Source organism: Heteronotia binoei, chromosome 10 (genome assembly GCF_032191835.1).
Source record: "Heteronotia binoei isolate CCM8104 ecotype False Entrance Well chromosome 10, APGP_CSIRO_Hbin_v1, whole genome shotgun sequence".
In the NCBI taxonomy this organism is placed as follows: Eukaryota; Metazoa; Chordata; class Lepidosauria; order Squamata; family Gekkonidae; genus Heteronotia; species Heteronotia binoei.
In genome coordinates this window covers 68,708,591-68,731,181 of record NC_083232.1, presented here as the reverse complement: position 1 = coordinate 68,731,181, position 22,591 = coordinate 68,708,591, and the positions used below count along the sequence as shown (strand labels likewise).

The 22,591-nt window shown below is 44.2% G+C and overlaps 1 protein-coding gene across 2 annotated transcripts in view; it reads left to right on the top strand.

The window, feature by feature from the left end:
* Positions 1 to 498: 498 nt before the first annotated feature.
* The window catches only part of TRIM71 (tripartite motif containing 71), an 80,984-nt gene continuing 58,891 nt past the window's right edge, over positions 499 to 22,591 (top strand). The window contains exons 1-2 of one of the 2 annotated variants that reach the window (XM_060248838.1): positions 499 to 618; positions 683 to 1,432. In XM_060248838.1, the coding sequence (XP_060104821.1) occupies positions 499 to 618; positions 683 to 1,432 (870 nt within the window). Of the gene's footprint in view, positions 660 to 682; positions 1,433 to 22,591 lie in introns of both variants that reach the window. The other variant, XM_060248837.1, reaches the window with a different exon arrangement.

The following is a 22,591-nucleotide window of genomic DNA, read 5'->3' as shown; positions in this document are numbered from 1 at the left end:
CCCCCCAGCCCCGCCGCTACGAAGGAGCCCCCGCCGTGCCCTGCCGTCTGGATCCGGGCCACGCTGGCTGGGAAGGAGAAGAGGCCGATGCACTTTTCTGCTCAGAGAGCCCCCGGTCGCCCGCCACGCCGCCCCAGAGGCCCTAAGCCAGGAGGTGGGGGAGGAAAGGCCCGGCGGCTCAGTTACAGGCTGGGCCCCGTGGGGTGCTTTTGTGGGGGGCGGCCAATCGAGAGAGCGGCTTAGGAGAAGAAGGCAGAAGGAAGGAAGGAAGGAAAGGCAGGCGAAGGGGGCGGCAACCGGCTCAAACCGCTCCGGCTGGGCCACGCAGCCAAGGCCCCCCGAAGCAGCTGGAGGCTGTGAGCAGCGCCTCATTGATGCCACCCACCAGGCCTCGGCCAGCGGGTCGCCATCGCCAGCCTCAGTCCATGCTGCCGCCCTGCTAGCTCGGAGCGCGCGCTGCGCTGCCGCCGCCCCTCCCCGCCCCCCCCCCCCTTCCCAATGGCTTCGTTCCCCGAGTCGGATTTCCAGATCTGCCCGCTGTGCAAGGAGATGTGCGGCTCGCCGGCTCCCATCTCCTCCAACTCGTCCACCTCGTCGTCTTCCTCGCAGACCTCCAACTCGTCCGGAGGGGGGGGGAGGAGGAGGAGGAGGAGGGGGCGGCGGCGGCGGGGGCTCTTCGTCGTCCTCCTCGTGCGCCCCGTCCAGGCGCCTGCACGTCCTGCCTTGCTTGCACGCCTTCTGCCGCCAGTGCCTGGAGGCGCAGCGCCACCCAGCCGCGGGGGACTCGCTCAAGCTGCGCTGCCCTATCTGCGACCAGAAGGTGGTGATCTCGGAGCCGTCGGGCATGGACGCGCTGCCCTCCTCCAACTTCCTCCTCAGCAACCTGCTCGACGTGGTCGTCGTGGCCGCCGCCGCCGAGGACCAGAAGAACAACGGGCGGCCCGGCGGCCCGGGAGGCGGCGGGGGCAGTAACAGCAGCACCAACAACCGGCACCACAACCCGCGCCAGCAGCAAGCGCAGCAGCAACAGCAGCAGCATCGCACCTCGGCCGGCGGCTCCTCGCCCGGTTCCGCCGCCGGCTCGGCGTCGTCGGGAGGAGGAGGCGGCGGCGGCTCCTCGCTGCTGCTCCGGCGGCCGCACAGCCGGCAGGGCGAGCCCCGGTGCAGCTCGTGCGACGAAGGCAACGCTGTCAGCTCCCGCTGCCTCGACTGCCAGGAGCACCTGTGCGACAACTGCGTGCGCGCCCACCAGCGCGTCCGCCTCACCAAGGACCACTTTATCGAACGCTTCGGCCCCGGACCGGCCGCCTCGGTGGGGCCCGGCGCTGCCGCCGCCCAGCTCGCCCTCAGCCAGCCCTACTCCGCCGCGCCTTACAACATCCTCTCTGTGTTCCCGGACAGGGTGAACTACTGCCAACACCACGACGACGAGGTGAGCCTTCCTCTTTTCCCGCTTAACCGGGGCTGGGAGGGAGGGAGTGAGTGTGCGTGTCGGGGAGACTCGCTGTAACTGGGGCCAGGAGGGACAAGGGACCAGGCTGAAGGAAACCATTGGGTCTGGTTCCTCCGTCCCCGGGTGCATTTCGGAGTTTGCTATGCTGGGAGCCCCGGATTTGGACAAGGGGAAGGAGGAAACTCTGAGTGTCTACAGATGGGTTCAGACTGCCTCGGATCTCAGATGGAAGAATGGGATAGCCGTGTGTGAAAAATGAGGGGTGTGAAAGAAGAGATCATTCTTGCTGTTCTTATAAGCATCTTGGAAAATTATGTTCGGCAGAGCCTTTAGTTACTTATTTAGAGCTTGTCTTTCTCACTGAGGCAAGGTGGATTACAGGTTGGGCAGATGGTTTCTTTCTTTCTTAAAAAAAAGTTTAAGCATCGTTATAGATTCAGGTGGGAAAATGATGTGATAATGTGCATGAACAGGAAAGCTTATACCCAGTATTAAACTTTGTTGCTCTTAAAGGTGGACTGGACTCAAACTTTGTTCTTACCCATTCTTGTTAGTCATTCTTTGGGTTTGGGTTTTGCATTGTGGTTTTCTGGATCTGGGGCTAGAGTCACATACATAAAGGGGTTATTTGAATGGCTCTCCCATCTTTTGTGGGTATCATTTACCACCAGTGGTATGCAGTGATGGGAAATCCCTACTTAGTTAATTTTGGGCAACACAGAACACTAATTCCGTACTTAAATGTGGTTAAAATTCAAAATTATTTCATAATTTTTGGGGGAGGGGGGGTTGCCCCTGTATCAGTCTTTGCGTCTATATTGTAATTTTGAGAGGGAGATTAAATGGTAATAAAGGAGCTTGCTTCATTTAAATCACTTCTTAAAAGTTCATGTTCATAAAGATTTCAAATGCATGCACCCATGTTAGCATGAGAGAGAGATTGTAGCATTGCTTCCAGCCCTTTGTGTATATAGCTTTATCTCCCAGGAAGGTCTTCATGTTGCCTTGGAGCTCTGCTGGTTACATGTCTTCTGATTTTGGATCACATCGTTTAATTTTTACAGGGCTGTCATGTTCTCCTCCTTCCCCCATGCACACACTGTTTACAGAGATTGCCATTTTCCCCAGAACATCTGGCAATCCTAATTCTCTTTTAAATAGTTTCACTCTTTAACTCTCTTCCTTTGCCTACTCAGGCTGATTGCTGCTTCCTAGTTTCTTGCATGCTTAGTTCACGTGGAGCTGTCCATGCTTAGAGCAAATCTCCATAATATGCTATAAAGCAGTAGACCTTTGCATATGCTGTAGGTCGGGTAGTGTTATTAGAACTGCTTTAAGATAACCAGCAGGCTTGCGGCTTTTCTTGCAGCACTTGAGTATGCTCTGCTTGGCAGTGATTCGAAAGCTGATCTTTGCTGTGGGGATGTAGTACACTGAAATAAAAAGTTTTTAGTAAGAAATTGCCATGGGTACCCTATAGAAGCCCTCAGTCTGAATCCCCCTCCTTTTCTGTGAGTTCTTTTTGAGAAGTCTGGTAGTACAGAAGTTATACCAGGGATGCACAGGCTGTGTCTTAAATTTCTTGAATTTACAGTTCAATCCTAAGAGAGCTTCTTTGGGGGAATAGGCTCATCAATTCAATAGGGTTCTGTGTAAACTTTTTCTGGCTTGCACTGGACAGACTGCTCTCCTTCATTTTGTTTGCTGCTCTGCTTGATATTGTTGGCTCTTACAGTGGAAATGTTCAAACCCCATTGTAGAAATAACATAAGATTACCATTTTCCCTCTCATGAGACTTCAGAGAATCACAAGATTGTTTTTGGTGAAGGAGTGTGATGAGTAATATAGGAGTATAAATTCTAGGAACTTATTTATCATTTTGAGCCTGGAACATGGGGTGTGTAGGTTCTTCTGAGCAAGCACAGAGTTCTTCCTCTAGCCAATGATGTTTCTCACAACTGGGATGAGAGGACAAAATCTTCCCACTTCAGAGGATGTGAAGCTTTTTGTGCTTGATGGTTTGTGTTTAATTGATTTTAAGATTTTTGGAAAAGAAATCTTTAACCAGTGTTAAACAAATTTATCTAGAAAGTCACTAGAAAGAGAGTTCTGGCAGAGAGCTTCTATAAGCCTGTCTGGTTTTATGTGGCATTAAAAAAACAAATTGTCATACTTAAACCCAGTGTTTAATGTTACAGTATGGTAAAGACTGAATATTGTTTGCAGTTTATCCTTCCAGCACATTTCTCTTGAGATTCAATTGGGCAGAGAAGAAAATAAAATAGGGTAATCAGTAGTGGTGCTGGTGTCACTGGAAATAGTGGTTGGAGAAAAGAAATGTGAAAACAAATAAGTTGCTGATACCCTACTACTTACCTAATAACAGGGAACTCTGTTCCAGATATACTTCATGTTCAAATCCATTCTAAAAAAATTGGAACGGCTAAGGTTATTGGCATTTCTTTTTCCCTGATGGTGAAAAGCAGTTGTGGACCTAATTCATTAACTTAAGTTTCTAGATTGATGGTGACAAGATGTTCTGAGGTAAAAAGTGAGGAAACTGTTTTGGAAAGGGGGGATCTTTTGTCAGATTTGAAGCAGGAGCTGGACATTGAATATTTTTAAATTTTAAATTCTGGGAATTTTGTCTTTGGCGTGAATTTTAAATATGGGAAACGCAGAGCACTGTAAGGAGTAGCTGGAACAATGTGAAAAGATTAAAGGAGCAGATAGCTTCTAAGGAAGGAACTCTGCCTTAGGACAATTGTAAAGAAAGTAATGTGGTTATAACAGCTTACTGCTTTAAAACTTCAGCTTTACACTACAGGTTAATGAAACTGAATTGAAGCTAATTCTAATCTAATAAACAAAATACTGCTGTACATTGGAACTTCACTGCATATTTTTCTCAGTTTTCTTTTAAGGAAATTCAGTTTGCATAAATTAGTTTTTAAACATTTTTTTAAACATTACTCACTCCAGTATAACAAGACTGTTAAGATCCAGGCGGGCAGCTGTGTTGGTCTGAAGCAGTTGAACAAAGCAGGAGTCAGAGAAATAATGCTTTAGGTGCAACTGCATGGGATGAAATTCAGCTTGCGCACCAGCATTCCTTTTGGCAGTTTGCATAATGCCACAGTGGAATTTTCCATTAGCTTCATTGTTAAAGAGGAGAGCTTACTCCCTAGTAAAGGTTTTTTAAGTTGGTTCTGACTACTTTGAGATAAGATCCATGTCTGAGGACTGAGTGGGTAAAGGAGTCCCTTGATCATTTCTATGTAAATAGACAGTTCAATTTTTTTAAAAAGTATTTTAGAAAGTCCTTAGCAGGTCTCCGTGTAGTAAAGTATTCAGACCAAGAAGCTGGCATGACAGTTTTTGGTGTGCTTATCGAGGAAACCAGAAAAGAATGCTTGAATTTGAAAAATAAAAGGAATATTCAGAAAGGTATTTCAGCCATGGTTTGAGGAAATGCAAAAACCTCCTCATTAGTACTTGGATCTCCCACAGAGCTCTCTAGAGTTTTAACAAATGCTCTTGCCTATTTGTGAACATTTGAGGTACAATTTAAAGACAAAATTAAGAATGGAAAGGCATAGGATTAGAATATTTCTCTTGAAGTCAATAAGCATCCAGTTACACACTTCTTTCCAATTACAATAAATAGACTTGCAGTAAATATACTTGCCTTTCAAGAAACTATAAATTCTTATGGCATCTTCTGTATGTATAACTGTTTTACAATGGCTACAATTAAGCACTTAATACAGAACTGAGGCTCCAAATGACAGAGAAGTCTTGTGAGATGCCTGGAAACTTAAAACTATGTCTCCTTTTAGCTGTGTTACTACTTGTTTTACAAAATGCCATTGACAGCAAACATGCTACCTGTGCTCATGAATCTTCAAATTAGGTTCAAAAATGACCTTTGTTCATTTGTCACTAAGGGCTGATGTACCTGTTTGGTAGATAAGTATTTCAGAACCTTGTCAAAAAAATTAAATTGATGTTTTTTAAAAGAGGATTTAATGTGTGTGTTACTTTGGGAAGGAAATGCACTTTGCTCTAGGTCTTCCTGTAATGCAAGGTTTTCCCAACTGCAGATGATATGTCTGCCCTGTATGTTGCTCACATAGCCTGTTGAGGGCCAGATCTCATAACTGTCTTGTGCAGGCCAATTTATATTGCTCCATATGGCTCATGGACTCAGCCTTCCATCCTTCTGCAGTCAAATGAGTACGCAGCTTGCTGGGGGTAAAGTGTAGATGACTGGAGAAGGCAATGGCAAACCACCCCGTAAAGTCTGCCATGAAAACATTGTGAGGTGACGTCGCCCCAGAGTCAGAAATGACTGATGTTTGCACAGGGGACTACATTTACCTTTATGTGGCAATTTGTTGTTTGGCAGTAGCTCATTGTGTGCAGTAAGCAATATCTTCATACTGCTGCAAGAAATATTTTTGGGATAGTTACAGTGGCATAGAGAATAATTGACTGGTCTGTATGGTGAGTCGCTTATGAAGATGGCTGCCACATAGTTCACTTCACAAATGGCCAGCACTTTTGAAGGTTTTCAGGAACACCAGTATGTGTTAAAACCTCAACATTCCCTCAACACCAATGAATAAAGGAGATATATATTAATGCAATTTTTCCTCAGTACTGGTTTTACCAATATCTTTTTTTGAGATCTTCTTCTGAGCCTCAAGGTGAACTCCAAAATGCACAAAAATTGCATGTGCATATATGTAATCAGTGTGTCAGGAAGACACACTTGTTTCATTACACCAAGTAAAGAACACTTAAGGCGAATAGATTTGATTTGGGTTGAAAGTGATTAGGAAAATGTGTTTGATAAAGGTGAACTGCAGATTCATATTGTAATATATTGGATTGTGCCACCAAGTTTCCAACAGTGAAAAAAGAGCAGCAGTGTCAAATGTGATGGTGCAGATTGCGACCTTTTTTAAAATTTTGAATTAATCTCCAGTTTTTAAGAAAGGCTTGAAAATTCCATATTTTTTTTTTTGGTCTGGCACCTATAACCATAATGCTGCTGTTTGGAAAACTAGAACCACTGTGGAAAATTGTTTACTTATGATGGCTTTCTTAATAGATATGTGCCTCTTTTTATACTCATTTTTCTCATTTGTCAGAATCAATCAGATTTTTTTAGGGAGGGGTGGGCTCTGCCCACTTTCTTAGAAGGACTTTCTTGTGGTTAATCTGACAGGGTTTCTTAGCATATGCAACAATTTCTTAGCTATTTGTAGGGTGAGGCAATAACAAAAAAGTATCCCTAAACTTTGCAAGGATTAAGTGTGTGTGTGTGTGTGTAAACTAGTTGTTCTGATTGCCATAGGTAAGTTTAATAGGAGCCTGAAAAGTAGAGGTGTTGTGAGAGAAGGGGACATTTATTTGCTTCAGTAGCGTCCTCACTGTAGTTACCTGTGATTGAGAGTATGTATTCTCATGGTGAAGTGTTTAAAATCCTTCCAAACTTTTCATCCATATCTAGAAAACTTTGAATCAAGGTAGAACAGTGCTTCTTTTAACATATCTGAGATGCTACTCAGAATGATTTCTGCTGCTTCCTTCTCACCCCAGTCAATTTCCCTTTCCTTCCCTGTCATGAAAAGGACAGCTTTTAACACACACATCTCATGAACACAATGGGTAATAGAGGCAGTTTGTATCTCCAGGTTTGAATCTAAATCTTAGCATTAAACTGATACTAAATAACTCAGACATTTCATGGCTCAACAATATGCTGGCATCGCTGTGTGTGGTTTGCAGAGTCAAATTGCATGAAGAATGGGATGGGGTTTGGATTTTGTATACACTTGTAAAAATTAAGAGCATTTAAAACCCCTACCCCCGCAATTCCACCAGTGTATGTTGTAGGCTTCCTGCAGTGTAGTGCTACCTTCTTAATTCTTTTTTTTTTTTTAACTGTGTGTATTGTAAAGATACTTACCAGCAGTGTTGCCATTTGGTTCCTTTAAACAACTTTCCAAACCATGACACTGGGATAATAGGAACTGTTTACCTAAAAGATTTAAGTATCTCTGTGAGAATGTTTGAACAACAGACTGCATGGTGCCAGCTATCATAACAAGCTGCTTCAGTGGCCCACATCACCAAGAATTGGCCAGCAAAAAAGTGACAGTTGGCGCTGTATGTTCTGAAATTAGGAAAGTTAAACATTGCTCTTGGCTCCATATATTCTTGAGCATGAAGAAAAGAATTCAGATTTGCTGCTGAGGGGCTTCTTAAGTTGGAAGAAGTCTCAAATAGTCCCTTGTTAATAAAGAGGATGAAGCCAGTTTTGACATGTGACATTTGGCCAGCTTTTAAACATGTTTGAACCCAGCCTAATTCCTGCCTGTGTCACAGTTGCCCCTCCTGCCATTGCATTGTGGTGTGGTCCTTCCAGTGAGTACCCCTCCCCCATGAGCTTTTTTTTGTTTGCCTGGGGTGGGTCTCCTGCTGTGAACCCAAGTGACCTTCCTACTTTGACTGCCATCAGACAAACTACCTTTGTTTTTCCTTCTGAAGGGCTAAAGCCATGTTTGTGGGGGTGGGGGGAGGGAGCAAGATTACGCCTCTAACTAAGTACTAGAAGAAAGCTTGAGGATATCTTTGGAATCTCTTTATCTTCCTGGGCTTTCTCATCCATTTTTGTAGGGTTAGTGCTTTTTTAAATATAGAGTTCACATTGGGAGCAAAGATGCATGAAGGAATATTCAAATGATTTTGTCTTGCATCAGCGTGGCTGGCATCATGAAACCATTTCTGGTGTGGAAGCTGCCAGGTTCTTAGAGATCTCAACTGAGGCAGGAGGATTAAAGGGCAAATCACTACTGTAAGGCTGACCCTTGTCTTAAATCGCCAGTGAAAAGATGACTGCAGCAGTGCCATAATTTTGAGATGAGAAATGGAATGGAGTATATGAAGGCTTAATCATATCATATATTTGCAAGGCTGTCTGTCTCATATAAGAACTAGCTTTGCGCACTGTAAAGCACAGAACAAGACTGAGATGGTTGCACAAGAAGCAATCAGCTCAAAATGTGTGGAAGTGCTAGTAGCATTTCAGGTTGGGCAAAGGACCAGTTCCTGCAACTTGGTTCACTTCATCAGAGTAGTTTCACATACGTCTTCCTGAGGTTTTCTTTCCTGTTTGCATTATGCCTATTTTGAGAAAAGTGTGTCCTTAGAAGACTACCAATACTTTTAGGAAGAATAATAGATACTTTTAAGAAGAGTAAAAAAAAATTAATGTGAATTTGTGTTGTGGCCTTTTCTTAAATGAGGAACAGATTGAGGGAGGGAGTGTGTGTTTCGAAACAATGAAAACACTCCTGTAGCTGTACTTCCTGGAATGTGTATATTCTTGCTCTGACAGAGCTGTGTGACCTTTTAAACTTATGAGTGGGTTGAATGGAGCATCTTGAAATGGCACCTCTTTTCACATATGCTAACCACACTAAAACAAGTGTTGTGATGGTTTGGCTTGGTTCTTGCCAATTGCATTAAAAAAAGATTAATCATGAAATCTTAAACAGACTTAAATCAGATTAATAGCCACCTTAATGTTGCTTTTGTGCTGTACTCCTTCAGGACAAAAATACATCTAAATAATAAAAAAGATGAAGAGATTTAAAAAATATTTTAGCAATTCAAGCTGTGAAAAATTGCACTGTGAATCTGTCTGGTATTCTGCATCTAAATGTCTGCCATCTTAACTGTATCAAATGAAAACCAGGAAGTTGCATTTCCTTAGAAACCAGCATAGTGGCAATGATGAATACCAGTGGTTGTCAAATGCAGCCCATTATGTTGGGCCTGTGAATTTTGAAGCAAGGTTGGAGGTAGAGTTGGGGGGATATCTTTATAGTGGGAAAAGAAAAATGGATATTACCCACATGTACTTGTTTGCAACTCCCTTGAAACTTTAGATTCTAATGTAAACTTGTCTAAGTCTAAATTTGTACACATTGGTTAAAGCTTATCTTTTCCCATCTATAATGGGCTTTTCATGTGACTAGTAGCTGCTCGGTTGAAGATCTTATGAATCCCTCCCACCACCGAATCAGGGACTAGCATCAGTGCAAAGCATTGCAGAACATAGTTGGGGGGGGGGAGGGACCTTTCCACAGTACTCCAGAATGCTGTAGATGTAGATGCACCTATTGAGCTAAAATGAAATCAAGTCTTAGCAGTTGTATGTCAACTATTATAACCCAGTAGTCAAGTAACATAAAATTGTTCTAGTACTACATAGTATATTTGCTTTGTAGAAACAAATCAGGCAGTAGAAGTGATATTTATATTTGCTTGCTTTAGTCTAGTCTTGCCAAAATACAGTATAGTTCACACTAAGTATGCTTGTGTGATGCAATAGGACAAGCAGCAACTGCTCCATGACTCTTCCCCGTCTTCTAACGTCTAAAAGCAAGCAGTGGTGCGCAGATCTGCTTTGCGTGTTGGGATGGTAAGATACTGTAGAAGGAAGGTGATTTAATTTTACTTTGAAGGCTGTGTCTCCACTTGAGACTGCTGCAGCTTGCCCAGTAAACTTGATTGTTAGAGAGCAAGGCTGAGCTGTGTTGTAGCATGTCCTAATTTGGATCCTTGTGTTTGCCTTTTCGGCTCTACATCATGATTCAGATTAACTTGAAGAGTTTCTCCGAACATTAGCCTTATCTTGGAATGGAGATGAATAATAGACATGGGCTTTGGTGTGTTGGTCAAAAAGGCTTCCTGGCCTCCACTTGAGCATGTTTTTGACTCTCATCCCCCAAGCAAAGATATTTACAATGTTTGGAATAGTGCATATAATGTCCTGGTTGTCTAGTGCAGTGTGGTCTCCGTTGTCTATCAGGCATGCTATGATGGTGGATATTACATTTGGTGATTATTCCATGTGTTGGATAGAATAAAGGAAGCTTATTTGATTTAAGTGGAAACTTGAAACCCTACCTCCTCTCCACAATTATTATTGTGTTTCTCAAAGGCATGAAAAGCAGAAATTCCAGTGTTTCATCTCTTTCTAAGCTTCAGCCTGATTTTATATGGATATAGCAAGCAAATGGGAGAGGATTAAGGTGTAATCAAATAGCCTGGAAAGCCCTTGAACAAGCATGAGAGAGATACCACCTTTCTTTTCAAGTCATCCTTGTATCTCCTCACATGTCCCTGTGAAACAAATGTTGATCTTGCTTACACTTTACTTAAAAGACAATTATCCTTCTATAAATGTACTGGCTGCTCTCACCCATCTCCTCCCTCTTTTTTTTTTTTTGTTAAGGGAACAAATTGATATCCTAATGAGAATTATTGATTGGTTGGGGCCTGTAGTCTTTAGTTTTGCTGGCTTTCTTAGGTGATGACTCAGCAGCCTGGAAGTGTTCTCTTTTTAATATGTACTGTAAAGATTAGCGCTAAACTCATGTTTGTTAAGTTCTGGCAGTTTTTGAATTTGTTATTCATGATGTAATAATTTGGAACAGACTGTGCTTCCTTTTCGTCATATTGCCAGTGGAAATGAAACCAACCTGATCTTTGCATAGTGTGAGGCTGTTAAATAGGACTTACAAAAAAGCATGCCTACAGGAGAGCACAGCAAGCACAGAATTATTGGAAGAACAAAGTTTATGGGTTCCTACTACAGGGAGAGGCAGTCCTTTAAGTATGTAGATGTTAAAGGTCAACTAACACTGTGAACTGAATTTGGAACTACCTATTTGTACAGGAAACTAATGTAACAATATCAGGATATTTATTTATTTAAACATTTTAATGCTGCCTTTTCACCCGAATAGGGTTCCCAAGGTAAAGGACATCAAACATTGAAACATTTCAACATTTAAAATAAATTATATACAACAATTAACTAAAAACATATAAGCAGACATAATATCAAAAACCAGGGAGGAGGCCAATAACAGTTGCTAGGGGTTTGCCAAATGGAACACACACACTCAAAAAGTCTTTGCCTGCTGATAGAAGTCAACAGTAGAGGAAGAGACTGATCTCCCTGAGGAGGGAATTCCAAATTTTGGGTGCCATGACCAAGAAAAGCCCTCTCTTGGGTTGTCAGCCATCTGGCCTCAGATTGCAGAGCTCCTGAAGTAGAGCCTCTAAAAATGGCCACATTGGACAGGTATTGCCTGTTTGGGAAAAACTGGTCTTTAAGCCTTATACATTGTGTTGTCAGCGTAACTTAAAAGATCAATACCAGCACCTTGCCCAGAAACAAATTGGGAACCAGTACAGATGGATGGAACAAGACTGGAATGTTATTTTCTCTGTGACCCACTCCAGTCAACATTCTGGCCACCGCATTCTATACAAACTATAGCTGCCAGGCAATCTTCGAAGGCAGACCTATATAGAGCATTTTGCATAATGTGATCTAGTTGTTACCATGGTATGCACCACAGTGGTAAGGTCTTCCTCCCCCTTCTGGGAAAAGCTGCAGTTGGAACCTCAGCCAAAGCTGATGAAAGGTGCCCCTGGCAACCACTGCCATCTTGTTTATTCAACAGGAGGCCCCCAAATGCCTATGAACTGGTTTATGTAGGGGGGATGCAACCCCCTTCAGAACATTAGATAACCCATTTCCTGGGTTAGCACCTAGGTTTTGTTGAGATCACATGATGAGTGAGTAGTGGCTCGCTCCACATAGTCCATGCACTTTCTCACTGTGTACCAGTCAAAGTTTTTGCATTATCTTCAAGCATAGGCCTGTGTGGAACATTAGTTAGAGTAGACCAGTTCTAAGGTTACTGTGACAGTTTGGTTAGGTCTGAGTCTAGCAAAGGAGCTAATTCCTCTTCTGAATGAAGGAGAGGAAAGGTCCCCTGTGCAAGCATCAGTTGTTTCCAACTCTGGGGTGACATTGCTTTCACAACGTTTTCATGGCAGACTTTTTATGGGGTGGTTTGCCATTGCCTTCCCCAGTCTTTTACACTCCCCCCCCCCCAGCAAGCTGGATACTCATTTTACTGACCTCAGAAGGATGGAAGGTTGAGTCAACCTTGGGCCGGCTACCTGAATCCAGCTGGAATCGAACTCAGGTCGTGAGCAGAGAGTTCAGATCACAGTACTGCAGTACTGCTGCTTTACCACTCTGCACCATGGGGCCGCTTCTGAATGAAGGGGGGCAGATTTTTGCACATCTCAGCTTGTTTTTGTAATCAAAGGGTGGGGTACAGCAACACACCCAAAATCTTAACTGCCTGTGACAAATAAATGTAACCCCATTAAGGGTAGGCACTGGCAGCAAAACACGAGAACATCAGTCTTACCAGTCAGCATATGACAAACTCTTGTGCTCACTAGAAGGTCAAAAGATGTGAGGATGTTGTGAGACCGACCAGGACCCATCATACTGGTTATCTGCACAGAATTAATCATTTCCTTTGACCCTCTGCTCTCTTTCTTACACATTGGATTGATGACTATTGTTTAGCATTGCTGCTTGCCTTCCTTTCGTAAGGAGACTGTAGCAAAATTTATCTAGGAAGTCATGTCTTCTGCTCTGAATATTGTAGCTTGGCTTTTTAGCTACCACCCTTTATATGTTATATCTGTTGGATATTTCTCTAGTTTTCTGAATCTTTGAGTTTCAGTATTTTGAATATTGCCTGTTTCACAGAAATATGCTGCTATTGTTTGGCAATATTTGCAAAGGTGATGCATATCAACAGCAGAGTACCTTTGAGATTAAATTTAAATAGCAAAGAAAGTGTTTCATATATGATTTTTTTCTGTATAAAGTGCAGTTTTTGAAGAAAAAATATCCACGTGTGGAATATCTTTGAAGGCATTTTAAACATGATATGCTCCAGCTAGAGCTCTCTGGAGTTCAGTTTAGAGAATCTGTTGTGTATATATTTCCTTAAGCTTTCTTCTTATAGTTACTCCTGTTGCACAAAATAGAGCAAATATTACAAGACTCTTCATTTAATGTCTTTGGCTGCTACCGAAGTGAGGTGTGAATCATGGAAGTGTATATAAAAATAAATGTTAGACTTTAAGGTGCCACTGGACTTCTGTTTTAGATTCAACGGTTTTTTTTTTACACTACGGATAATAAATTTATTTGTTTTTCTGTAGGAGTGAATAAAAAATAAGACTCCAGTCTACAGGAGATGTAATCTTATCAGTTTATCTTTTTCATACATTTAATATTAGATGTTTAGATATTTAGTGTACACCTTTCAGGCCTTAGTTGGAATTAGTGCAAGGAAAATATTCAACTCTGCCAGATTGCCACCAGAAAATTGCATGGGCCACTTCTTGCAAAATCAAAGGTCAACACCACGCCTTAGTGGCAGCTGGGAAACTAATGATTTAATGCTGCTTTGACCTTTGACTTCCTAGTCTGTTTGAATCTGACCCAATGTTTTAATTTCCTAGTACTGCTGGGCTTTTGTCTTTTGTCTTTTTCCAGATGTAGCTTCCATTTTGAGGCTTGTTACTAAATTAAAGATACCCCCTCTCCTGCCCCATGTCAGTAAAACCTTTAAACATGAAAAGGAGAGAATACACATTTTAGATTTGGTGTTTTGGTGGTCACTGAGTCTTAAATTGATTCATTATTAATAGTAATAAATATAAATACATTAACACCATGCAGTGCATGGAAGAAAGCTTATAAAGGTGTAGTTGGGTTATATAATATGAATAGTTCTAGATAACTTGTGTCATAATTTACATTTAGAATTTAATTTCTTTTACACAGTAGGAAATTCACAACCAAAATATCCACACATCCAATTTTTAATAGTCAGACTTCAAATCAATTTCTGTATTAAAAGGTCTTCTAGTAAACGAAATACAGAAACTCGCTTAGTGGAGGAAGGGGAAATATGGGCAGCCCAATCCAGACATAAGTGGCGGCCGGCCGTGGCGTAGCTGCCGCGCTGCTAGTAGACTTCCTGAGGACTTTGGCATGCTGGAACGTGGGGAGGGGAGAGGCGTAACTTGGCGTGATGGAGATGGTCGCCATCGCAATGACACTGGCATAGGTATGCAAGGGAGACGGAGGCAGCTGGAGGGGAGGGCCAGCCCACCCCACCTCCCCATTGGCAAGTCCTGGCGCATATGCCGCAGCTCATGACAGTCAGGGATGGGGAGAGGCGGCCCCAGAGAGACTGATAGCCATCCCCAACCTGCCCCCAAACAGAGCCAATGATGGGCAGACAATCAAAGGCAAAGGAGAGACGTCCCACCAACATGGGGAGGGAACAGGAGTGAGGCTGGGCATGCGCACACGAGAAGCCTGGCGAGTTGGGGGTGGGGGCGAGACAGGCCCGCATGGGACCTCGGAGAAGCCGTCAATCCCCTTACACCCTCCCGCTGTCAGACTCTGCCAATGGCAGGCAGACAAGCAGGAAGTACCAAGTGCAGGAGTTCGCTGTCATAGAAAGCAGCTGGAATGTGTGTCTGGGAGTGAGCAGCCCAGCAGCAGACACGCCCCCACCCAGAGACTCCCTGCGTTGTTCTGACGCCCCCTGCCATGTGCATGGAATACCTCCCCCGGGGGTCGCAGAACTCAAAGTGCGAGTGCATCAGCTGCAGAACTCTGAGTCCACTTCATCAGCCCCCCCTTAGTGCCCTGTGCACAACAGCCCTGTGGGGTCGGGTAGGCTGTCAGCCCAGGCAGGCCGAGGGGCAGCACTCCCTTCCCCTGTCCAGCCATGCAGGGGGCAGTGTGGCAGCTCATAGACCGTCTCCCCTACACAAAACCAAGTCTGCCCACCCTCCCAGGCATTCCCTCAGAGAGGCCACTGATGGGGGAGGGGGGTTGCCCAGGGAACGTGCAGCAGATGCCAAGCAGGAGAGACAACAGAGGGCACAGCTAAGACTATTTTTCCAGAACAGAATTTGACAGTCACCCTGGCGTGTGCTGGGCAGTCTCGCCGTGGGCGGGGCTCCATTCTGAGCAGTGGGCAGAAACAGCTGAGGGAGTGGTGGAGCGACACACGCAGAAGCCTCTGTGTTGCAGTCCCACCTGCAAAACAGATAGAGATCAAGAGCACCTGTAGGGGCGGCGGCTGGAAGAGCAGGCTGTATTTCAGCCGGGCGCTCTCTTAAAGGGACAGTCTCTGACCCACCTCCCCACAATGGGGCAGCTGCCTCACACACACACACCCTGTGCCCTGCCAGGGGTTGGGAACGGAGCAGGCGGCAGCACAGGGGAGCTGGGTCAGCAAATGCCCCCTGCCTGGTTCAAATGCCAGAGACGCTTGCACACCAAGTGGTCAAGAGCGAAGGGAGGGGGGGCTGCGCAGGGGGGGACAGTGGAACTTACCCAGCCATGGGCGACAGTCCTCGCATGCAAGTCCTCGCATGCAGAGCCTTCGGGAGCCCGGAACTTGTGGAGACCTGGAAACAAGAGCAGTTAGCCCCCGGGAGAGACCTCTCTCTCTCCCCCTCGCAAGTCAAAGATACTGTCAAAGCAACCACGCAGTGCAAAACCCATCACCAACGTGCCTGCCTGTCCCTCACTCTAAGTCTATAGGGCTGGGAGCTCACCGACAGAGCTTCCCGTCACGCGCTTCTCTCCCTAACAAATGAGTTGTGTGAAGCCAGAGCACAAGTATTTCTAGGAGGAGGGAGATCGCGATTGGGTGCTGGGGAGGGGGCTCGTCGGCCCGAGGGGTTTGGCAAGGCAATCATGCTGCTCCCTAAGGGGTTTGTGAGCTTCTGCAGCGGGGGAGGCAACCTTTGTTTTTGTTTTCAACGAGTGCCTATGGGACACACCGCTATTTTTGCCAGCATAGCGTTGTGCCTTTCGGGGTGTGTGTGTGTGTCATGGGCCAAACTGCTCAGGAAGCTGCCTAAGCCTAGCCGCGCCCCCAGCTCCATCCCCTCCTCCACCTGAACGCCATGCTCTGCCTCACTTCCATCCATGCTCGAGCGCAGCCCTCAGACGCTGCTGCTCTTGGGCGGAACAGCGCTCAGGTGGCCCCCCACCCATGTAACTCCACTCCGCTGTGGTGGCACCGGTTGTACGTAAGTGCAAACCCTTCCTGTGCCCACGTAGCGGCTCGTCTGCTCCCAAAAGACTTTCCACGCCCCCCCTCCCCCTCTGGATTGTGCTGTAAATCTGCTAACTTTTTTGAGGGAAAATGTGTTAGAGTTAAGATCCTTCATTAGTATATCAGTTTTGGAAAAGGGGAACTAAGTCCTAAGCAAAACTGTGAGTACATCTTGCCATTTGGACAACTTGGTAGACAGATGAGTTGTCATTTATTTGCTTAATTAAAACTACTTCTTTCTACTCAGGACCCAAAGTGATTTTCATTGTTGTTTTCTTCTCTTTTTTATCCTCATAAAATCCCTGTGAGGTAGATTAAACTAAGAGTGTCCGACTAGCCCAAATTCACCCAGCAAATTTTCATGGCGGAGGGGGAATTTAAAAATGTCTACAAACATACAAGTTATATATCTACTTCAGAACAATTCTTTTCAACATAGTCTGTGCCTGATCAGGGGAAAAGACCTTTCTTGATATTAAATACCAACAAAACTGAGATTATTTTTTGTGAGGAGAGAAATTTTAAGTAGTAACACTTTATTTAGGCAATTGATAAATAAAATTGTCAAACTGTCCAGGTGGCTCATATCTAAAACCGTTACTATAAAGCTAGCAGTGTACATTATTAATATAAAAAAGAGCCCTTAGAATCAAGCCTACAAAAATCCACAAAGATAGATCAAGATGGATAGCTGTTTGTCGGTCTGTAGAAGTAGAAAAGAGCACTCTCCTAGGTATCTGAAGAAGTGAGCAGCAAATCATGAAAGTTCATACCCTGCCACAAATTTTGTTAGTCTTTAAAGTGTGCTTAAAACAGCTTAAAAGTACACATATAAAGCAACTAAAAATGTGAAATCCTCTTAAGTTTAAAAAGCTTGAGTACAAATTATGCCTAAAAAACCAGATAAAGGAAAGGTATTTCAAAGGCACAGTGCCATACTTCTAAATGCCCCGTCTCTTGTTGCTATCCGTCTCCTCTGCCCCTGTGGGCAGGTGGTGTCCGTCAAGAACCCCTGCCCCAAGCCTTTTAGGTTTGGTAATTCTCCAGTTTTATACCACACACTTTGTCCCCATAGAGGACTAACTCAAGCATGAGGATGTTTGACCAAATTATTTGACAAGCTTTCTTTATTTCTTGATTTAGCAGTTTCTCCTTTGTTTTTCTTTATTGTGTTTGCTTTTACAAAACATTTTATCATTATTTCAGGTTGTCAGCATTCTTTCAAAGCTTGTAATGCCTGGTAATCTTGCAGCTGAGGGGAAAAAGATTTATTGCATAGCTTCCTGTATCTGCAGGTGTTTTATCATGAACAGTGTGACATCTTTGCTAGTTGCTAAAGGTTGTGGGTGAATCTAATATTGAGGAAAAATTGAGTGAGAGGAGATAATCCCAGCTTCCTTTCTGTACCTTACCTCCCTGTTTCTGATGTTTCAACATTTTTCTCTCAACTACACTCAGATACTAAAAATATGCAAGCCAGGAGAAAAAAGCCGGAGAGAAAAAGAAGTGTAGTATGTAAAGGTGTAGAACGGTCTATAAGGAATTTTATTCAGCCTCCATTGCATCTACTAGCTTCCACCCAACGCAACTGTTTAGGGTAATTAGATCTTTTATCTCTTACAGAAAGAACACAAAATGTTTTGAATTTGACTATTAGCTATGAGGCTTTTGTGAACTTTTTTTTTTATATTTGTGTGTGTGTGTGCACCTGGAAGTCATTTCAACCTCTGGTGACTGGCCCCTGCTGGGGGCTTGGAGAATATTCAGGGAGGTGGCTGAATAAGCCTGCCTCTGCCTCCCAACTGGGTATTTCAAGGATAGTCTCCCATCCAAGTACTAACCACAGTCAGCCCTGCTTAGTTTCCAAGATCTGACGAGATTGGGCTTGCCTGGCTATCCAGGTCAGGGCACCTTTGCAAGCTTTCTTGTCTTTGGATTCAGTATTTGACAGCTTCAGCCAATTCTACTGGACCAATGTTGACAGGATTCTGGGTGCTGTTAGGCCAGTCACATGCCTTTTAGACCTGTGTGCCTCATGGCTGGTGAAAGCCAGTGGTGAGGTCTACCCAGAGGGATTAAAAGAGGCTGTGGTAATATCGCTCTTAAAGAAGCCATCTTTGGATCCTTCCAATCTCATGTTTCTGGGTAAGGGAATTCAGAGAGCTGTCAGAATTTCCTGGAAGACACATCAGTGTTAGATCTGTTCCAGTCTGACTTCTGCCGGAGCCCTGAGGTGAAGACAATGCTGGTTGCCCTTACCGATGACCTCCACAGGCAGGATTAAAGTAGGTTGGTGCTGCTTGCTATTGCTTGACCATATAGCGGTGTTCAAAATGGTTGATCGTGATCTTTTGACCCACTGCCTCACCATCATAGGAGTTTGTGGGGTGGTCTTGAAGTGACTTACCTCATTTCTCCAAGGTCAGGGACAGAAGGTAGGAGAAAGGGTGTCAACTAGATACGCCTTAGTATGTGGGGTCCCTTGGGGCAATCCTCTCTGCAATGTTCTTTAACATCTATATGCACCCCCTTGCCCAGCTGGTATGGAGTTTCAGGCTGGGATGTCACTGGTCAGATACCACCCCAATCTATCTGACTGAGGGTTTGGAGGCCTTGGTGGGATGGTTGAAACAGAGCCAGCTGAAATTGAATTCTTCAAAGATGTAGGTTCTGTGACTGGGTGGGTGGACTGGGGTTCTTTTGACTCCCTGCTCTTGACAGAGTGCCCTGATCCTAGCACTGGCTGTCAGGAACTTGAGTTTGGTCTTGGATACCTCCTTATTGTAGCTCACAAATGTTGCCAAATTGGTGTTTTTCCAGTTATGCTAGGTCAGGTAACTAGCCCCCTTCCTGTCTCACCCTGACCTAGCCATAGTAATCCATGCAACAGTCAACTCTGGACTGGACTACTGTTACTTGTTCTATGCAGAGCTACCCTGACCCAGAAACTGCAGCTGATCCAGAATGCAGAAGTGTGGGTCCTTGCTGGAAGATCACAGACATCACATCACATAATATTGCTGGAACTTCACATAATATTCAACCATTGCTGCACCAGCTGCATGGGCTCCAGGTAGAGTACCAGATCAGGTTAAAGGTTCTAGCACTGACCTTTAAGACCCTAAATGGTCAGGGACCTGCATATCTTTGGGACCACCTCCTCTGGTATATCCCTGAAAAGCACTATGCTCTCCAGAGAAAAACTTACTGGTGATCCCCAGTCCAAAAGATAACCGGCTGGCTTTGACCTGAGGGAACTCTCTGCCGAATAACATCTACACCCTCTGGGACCTAATGTAGTTCTGCAGGGCTTGCAAGACAGAGATGTTTTGCCAGGTTTTTGGTTGAGAACAGCAACGGGGTTCACCTCATATGACACTCCCCTCTTTTCTGTCTCCCATAAGGCAGTGGTGCAAGTTTTTAGCTGGAAATGCATCTTATTTTACTTTTCTGAACTACTTTTTAAATTAATTTATTGATGTGTTTTATTGTTGATCACTATGATGAGCCTTTTGTATACAGGGGAGAGTGGTCTAAAAATTTAATTTATAAAATAAATTACACATTGTAATGTCTGTGGCATCACCCTAGACACGCAGGCAGATGGTGAGGTATACAGCATCAGATTCCAGTCCCTGGGTGGATGACTGTCACAACCTATGATCCAGGCCTTTCTCTTGTTACCTTATTTTATACAACACCCTGCTGTTGTGTTAGTATAACAGGTCCACTGTTGACTAAAGTGGCTTTTTTATTAGCATGTCTTTTATACACATACGAGTCTTTAATCCTGTACCAGAGATCACATCAACTACAAATTAAGGTCCCTTTTCTTAAGATCTTACAGAATACAATGTGTATATAGATTGAGGATAACAGTGAGCAAAATATAACAAAATACATAACATTTTATTAAGTTTGTAAGTGTGATATGTAGTGTCATCCCCTAGCCTGGTAGCTAACATAGTTCTAGAACTGGCAGGTATGTTATACTTAAAATGGGTATAATGTTGACATTTCCGGCATATCAAACTTAAAAGACAATAATAGCATCTAAATTCTGCCTGTCAAAAACCATACACTATATTCCCTGCTAGATTCCTACCTAGTCCAGGATACCCTCCCTACCCTTTGTCCCCCCCAAAACCGATCAGTTTGTAGGCTGATGACAGTGAAAATTTCTTCGGTTCCCTCCTCCCCACTTCAGCATTCCATTCAGCCTCTCTGAATCCAATTGGTCCTTCCTGATGGGGAAGAAAAGAGGATGGAGTCTTCCTCTTGTCTGTCACAATGAGGACCTGCTTCTTAACAAATGAAAGAGAGCTCTCCACATAACTTGGGGATATTTTGCCATCTCACTTCTCTGAATAAATACAATATAGAACAGGGGTAGCCATACTGGCTGGGGCTGATGGGAGTTGTAGGCAAAAAACATCTGGAGAGCTACCGTTGGCCACCCCTGATATAGAATATCAAGAGATGCAACTGCACTGTACGATTTACAAAGCCAGACCTTAGTACCAATGATATGTGATATCGCCGATATGATTTCATATCACTATGTGATATGCTTTCAAATCATTATCTGCATCCAGTCCATAATTTATCACCTTTTGAACTGGCAGCTAATTCTGTGAAAAATGTGTGTAGAAAGGTGGACTGAATTTGAAAGCAGAAATAGGAGGATGGGTGAGTTTGATAAAAAGTTGTTTCTTGCTCTGAGGTGGGTTTTATCTTGACACGGGTGATTGCTATCTGCCCATAAAGGAGGCAGGACTAAAATTCTTCCAGACTTCCTGCCTTCTGGTGGAGCCACTCACTTTTTTCAGTTCATTCCTCTGTTGTTAAGGAGAACAGACTTTTGGAAGGAGCTGCTGAGTGAGGCGCAGCAGAAAGCAGCTAATACTTCCATTTCAACCCTTTCTACCTATTTCTTTATTTAATCTATACCTCCTTTCCTCCTTTTGGTCTACTCTTCCCCCTCCCCTTCTGATGGTGGAATGGCTGAGGTAATAGAGGACAGAGAACTTCAGTGAAGCCTCAGATGGCTCCATTTACAAGAAGGATGGAGACAACAGGGTTGTATTTACCTGTAACTGCCATTCATCAAGTGGTGTTCTGTGCAGGCACACATGGGACTGCATTATTGCAGACCAGCCGCAAAGAGGAGCTTCTAAGCTTTCTGAAGAAAATTCTAGGCTCTGGAGTGTTCCCCCTTCCCCATCTAGAGATATCCCTTTTCCTGTTTCTGCCCAAAGAGTCATGTCACAGAGACGGGTTGAGCACTCCCTTACTCAGTTTCCTTTGCATGGTGGCAGCTCACAGCGTGAAAAGGAGGGGGGATGTATACTTGCAGAGAAGAGCATTTGAACAGCAGTTATAGGAAAGTTCGACCCTGTTTTCATATTTGTGACTTCTGTGCAGTCTCATGTGGGAGAATACCAAGCTCACCTGCTCTAAGAGAAGCGTGTGGGGTGGTCACTGGAAAATTGCTTGCAACCCTGCTTTTTCCACATCCATTTAATAGTTTTTGATGAGTGTTGAAGGAGTGGACCATGTTGCTGCCTCACGGAGATGTCCTCTAGGGCAAGGCTGGCAAAGATGCCTGGGTCCTTGTCAAGTGAGCTTTTAGAGGCATGGGGCACGGAACCTTAGCCTTGTTGTAAGCTATTCCTATTGTAGAGACCACCCAGTGAGAAAGTCAAAAATCCCATGAGGTCTCAACCTTTGCCACTGAGGCATCAGCCACATCATGTCTGTGAGGGCTTCCATTGTTTGGACTAGGAAAGCTAGTTCAGCTAATTTCAGAGGACTCTGGACACATTCTCTTACAGCTAAAGAAGCTTATGTCCATGGTTCCATCGTCTGCTACAACACACCCTGTCTCTCTCTTACCTTCACACTCAGTTCCGTCTGCCAGCTTGTCAGAATGCAAGAAAAAGCAAGCAATTTAGTTTGATGTGTCAAGATGAATCCTCCCAGGTGATGTGGGGAGCCCACCCTGTCTCTCCAAATGAGGATCTATACGTTTATGGTGAACAAATGCTAAGAATGGCCAAGGCATTGGGTATAGATATATAT